The 8,446-nt window shown below is 36.0% G+C and overlaps 1 protein-coding gene across 1 annotated transcript; it reads left to right on the top strand.

Moving 5' to 3' along the window:
• Window positions 1–5,774: 5,774 nt before the first annotated feature.
• On the top strand, window positions 5,775–7,095 carry LOC106304080 (transmembrane protein 230). The gene is made up of 2 exons (XM_013740463.1): window positions 5,775–6,094; window positions 6,768–7,095. Exons 1-2 carry the CDS (start codon window positions 5,905–5,907, stop codon window positions 6,887–6,889), a joined length of 312 nt encoding a protein of 103 aa, XP_013595917.1. The 5' UTR covers window positions 5,775–5,904; the 3' UTR covers window positions 6,890–7,095.
• The last annotated feature ends 1,351 nt before the right edge of the window (window positions 7,096–8,446 follow it).

The raw sequence follows: 8,446 nt of genomic DNA, 5'->3' as shown, positions 1-8,446 counted from the left end.
TAGAACAGTTTAACCTAATCATATAGTTTCAGATTTTGATTTTTAAACAATCTAAACTAGATCATTAGGGTTTTGATTTAAACAAGCCAATTACTTCAGATTCAAGATTCAAGTTTAAACAATCCTAATCATAGTTCTAGGTGATCAATCAATCAAACAAAAATTTTCAAAATCCAAACAATTAAAATCGATTTTTCAAATTAGAGTTTTGGGAATTCGATTTGATCTTAGATCAAGAGAGTTTAATTTTGAGATTCAAAACCTTCAAGGTTCTGATTTTAATTGATCAATGGATCAAATCTCGATTTTATGGTTTGAATCGAATTTATAGAGCTTCGATTTACTCATAGGGTATTGATCTATTATCCTATGGCTTTCATCCTTTTAGAGATTATATTTTAGGGTTTCAATCTTTACAAAACAACCAGATTCGATTCATGTTTTCAGATTTCGAATTACCTTTAGGGTTTTGAAGATTGTAGAACCGGACAACCAAGAGAACCTCGAGCTGGACGGGACGCGAGCTGGAACAAGCTGGAACGCGAGCTGGAACGAGCAAGAACGGACGCGTGCTGAGGCGCGAGCTGGAACGGAACACGTCTTATCGGGAACGCGAGCTGTAGCTGTCCAGGATGTAAGCTGAGAACGGATGGAGAACGGACGCGTGCTGAGGCGCGAGCTGGAACGGAACGCGTCTGATCGGGAACGCGAGCTGTAGCTGTCCGGGATGTAAGCTGAGAACGGATGGAGCTGAGGCTGAGTTCGTCTAGTATCAGGAACGCCTTAGGGCTGGGGCTGATCGGATGAACACGAGCCAGAACGCTTGCAAGAACAGATTAGGGTTCGTCGGGTTCGGATTAGGGTTCCAAAACAAATTGGCGCGCACTGTATCAGTGCGTGAGGGCGCGTCGGTGGTCAGATCGACAAACGGTTTGCACTGACTGATTCGTCTTGGCAAGAGCTTCGATTTGATATCTTGATCGTTTTCTGGGTCCTCGTGGTTTGGGAGAACGACCTCTTTGAAGTTCCGAGGTAGATTCTTTTTGTTTAGGGTTTTAGGGGTTTGGTTTTAGGCTCAGGGTGTTAGAGGCTATCGTGCTGATAACGTGTTGTAAAACGAAGGTTTTAGGTCTGAATATTTATGTGTTTTATTAATGAATAAGAGATCCCTTTATATAAGGGTTACATGAGAGATAAATGGAAATACATAAATGGAAAGATTACAAATCATAAACATGGATGAAATAGGAAAACTAGAAGAATGGAAAGTCTCTAGCCGACTTTCCCTCTCTCTCCATGCCGCAGCCGCCGCCTCTCTCTCTAGGGTTTGGACCATCTCTCTCTAGGGTTTGGTTCGGTTATGGACAGGGCCGGTTATGGACATCCACCAATTGATTTATAACAATTAAGTCCTGGGTACATTAGGTTTAAACCTACAATTTTACCTTCTTCTTTTTTTTTTATAAATAATTTTTCAAATTTATAAAACCAGAAAAACTCTTTAACTCAAACATATACCCCAACATGTCAAATTTTATTAATATAAGATGGCTTCTTACGCAATACACATGAATAATTTTTAAAAATATTTCCTATAAATAATTTTATATAAAATACAATTTTATTAATATTTAAATTTTGATTCATCAATGATGAAAAATTAATAAATAATCATTTTTATTTATTTATTTTGGTTTCATTATAATATTTTTTAACAAACATATTTATTAAATCTCTTTACCCATTTTGTTGTGGATTGCTATAAGATGGAAATCACCACCAGATTGCCTTCCGCCATACATTCATTCAACTTCTCCACCTCCTTCAAACACTACCAGTTTGATTCGGTGTACTTTTGAAAGGAAATACCTAGACTATTTTTGACTCTTATATCCTCGTCAAAAGAGAATTTAAGTTTGTCTTTGTCTTCAAATTCGTCTCATGAAAACATTGATGTCATTCTTTTTTCAGAGCATCTCACAAATCCACGAAGTAAAACTTGATGATGGAGATGCACAGTGGAAGAAAACCCCTCTATACTAGTCAAAAAGGAATTTAAAGATTTGACTAGATATCTGATGATTTAATGGTGTAATTGACTAAAACATGGACTATGTATTGATGCAAATGCACAATTATTGTTCTTCTTTCAGTACAACTTCAGTTAATATTATTTTGTTTCTATTGCTATTGTTAGATTATCTCCAATAAAACTCTAAAACCTGAAAATGCTAACTAAAATGATAAGAATACTTGTTATTCTATGGAAGGCCAAAGTTTCTCTCTTTGAGATGATTGGTTGGGATATTGTTTTATAAAATTTTGAATATTAGTAAAAATTATATATTTTCAAAATACATTTACATTTAATTTGGACTTCATTTAATTTTTGAAAAGGGTGAATTGGCGAGATAGCCAAAATCGAGAGTATAATTAGACAGATGACTATGATTTTGACGTTATTGAGTGAATAACATTTTACCTTCTCCTAAGTCGGTTATACCCCCACTGGAAACAAGTTACTGGTCAAAACAAAAAGAGAGATGACATCAATGACTTAAGAGATGGATCACATTCACTGTGTACTGTTAACTAACAAATCAAGCAAATACATTCACGTCACATGCTTTCTTACCACGTACAGGTTAACTGTGCTATATAGATGTTCTATTCCATTTATAAAAGTACTATGTTTGATAGAAACAAGCAAAACACCTTCATACGAAACAGAACCATAAACCTTAAACTCAACTCCACATCTAAATACTAAACCCTAAACCTGAATCTCTAAACCAAAACCAAAATATTAAATATAATTTCCAATTATAATATATTTAAAAATAAAATAAAATAAAAATATGTAAATTTTGAACTATTATTCTATACTATCTAAAATGGAATGGAGACTATTCTTGTAAACTAATGCATTTGTGTTCAACCTTAACCCACTTCCAACAAAAATAGTATATGACACCAACCCCATCCCAACCTCTCAATAATAAACCATATAATAACCCCACCATAAACCCCTAAATACTTAACCTATAAACCATAATCACTATACCCTAAACTAAAATATAAACCCTAAACCCAAATATAAACCCTCAACCTAAATAGAATGGAACTAAATAAATAGCATAATACATATTGGTGAAAATATGAAATGTCTATGATATCATCGAAGAAGTTAATGCTAACTCCAACCTTACCTCCTCCGCCTACAAAATACTATACCCTAAACTTTAATCACTAAACGCAAATATAAACCATACACCCAAATATTAAAAGTATGTAAAGCAGCACCATTCTACAAGAGGCATATAGAATAGAAAATCTGAAAATGTAGTTTATATGGTTATGCATTTCTCAAATGTTGATATGGTTATGCATTCATGGAAGATGGTAATGTTTGCCACAATGTCAACCCCAACCGTACATAAACTAAACCCTACATGGAAATATAAACCCTAATCCATTGTCAACCCCAATCTTTCATAAACTAAACCCTAGCCACTGATCACTAAACCCTACATAGAATATAAACCTTTACCCATCTCAACCTCAAATTTTCATAAATTAAACCCAAATTTCAAAATGCAAGTAACATGCATTTCCATTCTACATGAGCATATAGAATAAAAAAGGTAACAAACGATATAACACATTACATGTAATTGTCCAAAATTTTGAAGTGTCTATGATTACATGGAATGACGTAATGCTTACACCAAATTCAGATTGATTGTAGCGAAAAGAAATAAAGATTAATGGCATTAAAAGAGGTGGAAGAGACATCATAATATGAATATCATTCCCATTCAACATCACATTGTATTCTATTTTATTTGATGTCATAATAAATTATGTTCTATTTACGTTCAATATATTATTTCTGTTTACAAAATCATATACAGACTAAATAAAATACATATATACATCAATACAAAACTCATATCAATAGAACATGAAACAGCAAAAAAACAAGATTGAACCCTTTCTTTCAAGCATCAAATAAAATATAACTTACTAAATAGTACATTATATATTAATAAACATGATAAATAAGAGAAGAGTTGCTCCATTTCATAAAATAGTATAGAAATACTATTACCCTTCTAGCTCATCCATGACAAACCTGAATAACACAACGAAAAAGAAGCACACGTTAGTATACAAGTTGGAAGGAAATGACAGTATAAGAGATAGGCTACTAGTATATGAATTACTCTATGCTTAGGTTAAATGTTTAGTTGTGTCAATCAAAAATAGCTTATGCGAGTAAAAAAGTAACATATGCAATTAGAATTATACCATCTGAAATAATATAGAACATATATATATATATATATATATATATGGAAAGGAACTGATGGTCAGATGGAATGGAAAACGAATAGTATATTAGTTCTGATACGATTCTTCAGAAGTAACAGAGAATGGAATGACACGTAACTAGTCTCTAAAACTAAGATTTTCCATTTCAAATAGCACATGTTCCATAAGATATTCCATTTCAAAGAGAACTAAACTTGTTTTATCGTAAAAGGACTTTTCATTCTAAAATGACTATCGCCCTTCGCAGTAAACAAATGAGTACGACGAACCAAGAAAAGTTCAACCCTAAATCAATTTGTTTGCCTTAGCTTACTAGATCGGGCATGCAACAGAAACGATGGGTTAGATTTATCAACTTAGAATAGACTATGACCGAATCTATTCCAAATAATGGGGAAAAGCATTGAAATAATATAATCTATGGCACAAAACAGAGAACTTACAATATTGCAACAGATCTCACCCTAATCGCCGATATGAAGGAGATGAGGCTATGGTGGTCGTTCATGCCGATCACACTTACGAACTCTTCTCTCAACCAATTTCACAAGCAGAGGTGATTTCTCCTTTGCAACGTACTTCGAGGAGTCGAAGAAACGCAGAAGAGGCAGACCGTGGCGATTGGGAGAGAAAATCAGTGGGTTAAAAGAAGGTGAGCAAACCGTCGACGGTAATCTTCACTTTCTCAAAAGTTACCAAAACAAATAAAAAATATAATGTGATGCTAATAGCGCCACGAGTGACTTTCCTCGATTAAAGATTAAAAATTTTAATTTTCTTTTCAACAGGTTCTGCCGGTTAGAGTTAGGGACAAAACAGAAATGTGTAACATGCGTCGCTGGATCAGAACGTCGTGAGACAGTTCGGTCCATATCCGGTTATTACATAAAATTGTATCAATGTATAGAAAAACTAAGGTAATTGGTCTACCAACCTAATTAAGCATTTTTGTCGTGTCATACAACCCAATTCCCCTTTTGAAAATATAGTTAATTCTTTAAAGTAAGTTGATGTGGAAATTTTCATATACTTTCAGTTATATTATTTTTAAAATTTAACAATAACAATTTATATGATATACATGTATGGTATGTACTTAATTGTTATATCTCACTTTACAAATCTTAACAAAAAAACAAAAGTTTTATCATTAAGATTATATATATGTCGTATTAAAAAAATATCATATAGTTTTTTTACTGAATTGTCATATTTATGTTGTGAGAAATAAGAGAGTGATGACGTGTAAGCAACATTTAAAAAAAAAAATATTTAGGGGATATATAATTCTACAAAATATAATTTACTTTAGACGTTCTGCCGTTTAATGTCTGACAGTAAACGACACGTAGTTTTCGTCTAGATAGCATATCCGGCAAGACTTGGTTGCTTTAATGAAACTATAGTCAATCTGCATCTTCCGCATTAACTCAAAAAGGAAGCAAAAGTTTTTGATTTTGTTGTCTTCTTCTTCTTCGACATTTGCCATCTTCACCTTCAAGTTAACATCGCTGTGATTCTAATCTTTCTCTGGTGAATTCGATTCGAAGTAGCTAGCTATAATAATCAATGGCGTACGTGGACCACGCGTTCTCGATATCGGACGAGGACCTAATGATTGGGACTTCGTACACCGTCAGCAATCGACCGCCGGTGAAGGAAATCTCGCTCGCGGTGTCTCTCCTCTTGTTCGGAATCCTGGGAATCGTCTCCGGTTTCTTCATGGCGTACAACCGAGTCGGCGGCGATCGAGGCCACGGTACGAGACGATTTCCTTATTTTCAATTGTTACTAATTTTCGCGGTTTTAGCTGTTGATAAAAAAAAAAGTAGCTTAGATTGATTGAGATACTGTGAGTGGTGGTCTCCTGCTTCTTGCTCGGTTCGTTAAACCTGATTTGAGGAAACTGCATCATCGTGGTTTCATTGATCAAATTATTATTTAGCTAGCGCCTAGTCTTGGACTTGGTTTTTGAACTTTGTTTCTTGGTGAATCATGTACAACTCTCATTTTGATTGTTTCTAATTAACAATTGTGTTTATAAATATGAGCAGTTTTCGAGAACCTGTGTGCTTTGCTATTATATAAATGATCTTCTCTGCATTGCCTTACAGTTACTGATGCATTTATACACATCTCTTTACTTCTACGCTGAACAAAGCATCTGCATCACATACTTGGTATATAGTAAACTAGATTGTTTTCCTCAGCATTGCAAGAACCAATCACTTGTTTACTCTCATTTACTCTTATTTCTTGGCTTCTTTATGACTTGTCTCTCATTAAACAAACACTGGAGTTGAGTTGTATACACCATGTGGATTGTAAGACTACCTTCTTTTTTTTTTTTGAACACAAGAAAAGTGTTCAAGACTCACTTTTCTTTCTTTCTTTCTTTCTTCTTGTATGATTGATTGCTGGCGGTGAAACAGGTATCTTCTTCATAGTCCTCGGGTGTCTTCTGTTTATCCCGGGCTTTTACTATACACGGATCGCATACTACGCATACAAAGGATACAAAGGTTTCTCCTTCTCAAACATACCCTCCGTTTAACACGGTCTCTTCTTTCTTACTCCATGTATAGTACGGAGGGCAGGTTTTTAATATTGCTTAATGACTAGTGTGATGATGTTTACATGACTTGAATGATCCCTGTTTGATATGTACTCTCTTTTAATTTCTCATTCTCTATGTAAACATATACTACTTTGTCCGTGTTAGAAAAAAACATGAAATGCAAAACAACTAGTTTTAGTTAATGATACAAAATTCTTTTCAACACATTAGAGGAGGAATTAGTAAAGACACTTCCCAATTTCAAATTTATATTGGTCATGGACCAGTCCTGGACATTGAGTCCTTGTGGTTGCTCACTGTGCTTGTGGACATGATTCCAGCCTGCAAAGTTACTTTTCCAAGCCTTTGGGAATAAACACCAAGCAAATGTGAAAAAGACAATCCTTTTCTCTCTCTTCCTGCAATTTCTCTCTACCGAAGAAAACAAAAGCTTGTTCCTCTTGCTCCGGCGTTCGGCAAGTTAAGTTGGCGTCAGAAGCGCCCGCCCTTTCGGCTCTTTTCCTGTTAAGCTTCTTTTTCTCTGTCTCAGTTTGTGGGTTTTGTGTGCGGTTGTGTTCTCCTTGTCTCTCTTCTGTGAGAATCGATGCATCTTGGTGGCGATCTGAGTAGTGTAGCGGCGGGTGATGTTGTAGCGGCTTGTCTCGAGGCGTCTTGGATGGGCAGTTCTCTTCGTCCCCACTTAAAGTAATGCTGGAGATTCCATTACTGGGCGGCGTGTGCAGATCCTGGTCTTCTACTGTGTGGTGGTGACTGTGGTCTGATGTCAATGTGTGGAGGTGTGGGAAGCTTCAGATTCGTTTAGTCGTCTATGGCTGTAGTGAATCGTTGCTCATCAACCTTCTTGCCTTCTTTTGCTCTCTACCTAAGGTTCTTTGTCTTCTCTCTCTACCGGAAGCGGCTTTCGTTGAGAGCTTGATTCGGGTTCTTCATCTTCATGGCTTCTGATGTGCCGCAGTCCACAGATCATTACATGGAACCAGCTCAGCATGGAGTTCAGGACGTTCTGAACATTTCAACTGAGGTTCATGTTTTTCACCGTACCAGACTTGACTTGGATCATGCCAGACTTGAGAAAGATCATGCCAGACTTGACTTGGATCATGCCAGACTTGAGAAAGATCATGCCAGACTTGACTTGGATCATGCCAGACTTGAGAAAGATCATGCCAGACTTGACTTGGATCATGCCAGACTTGAGAAAGATCATGCCAGACTTGACTTGGATCATGCCAGACTTGAGAAAGATCATGCCAGACTTGACTTGGATCATGCCAGACTTGAGAAAGATCATGCCAGACTTGACTTGGATCATGCCAGACTTGAGAAAGATCATGCCAGACTTGACTTGGATCATGCCAGACTTGAGAAAGATCATGCCAGACTTGACTTGGATCATGCCAGACTTGAGAAAGATCATGCCAGACTTGACTTGGATCATGCCAGACTTGAGAAAGATCATGCCAGACTTGACTTGGATCATGCCAGACTTGAGAAAGATCATGCCAGACTTGACTTGGATCATGCCAGACTTGA

This window comes from Brassica oleracea, chromosome C7 (assembly GCF_000695525.1).
Source record: "Brassica oleracea var. oleracea cultivar TO1000 chromosome C7, BOL, whole genome shotgun sequence".
Classification (NCBI taxonomy): Eukaryota; Viridiplantae; Streptophyta; class Magnoliopsida; order Brassicales; family Brassicaceae; genus Brassica; species Brassica oleracea.
This window is presented reverse-complemented; position numbering and strand designations above follow the sequence as displayed.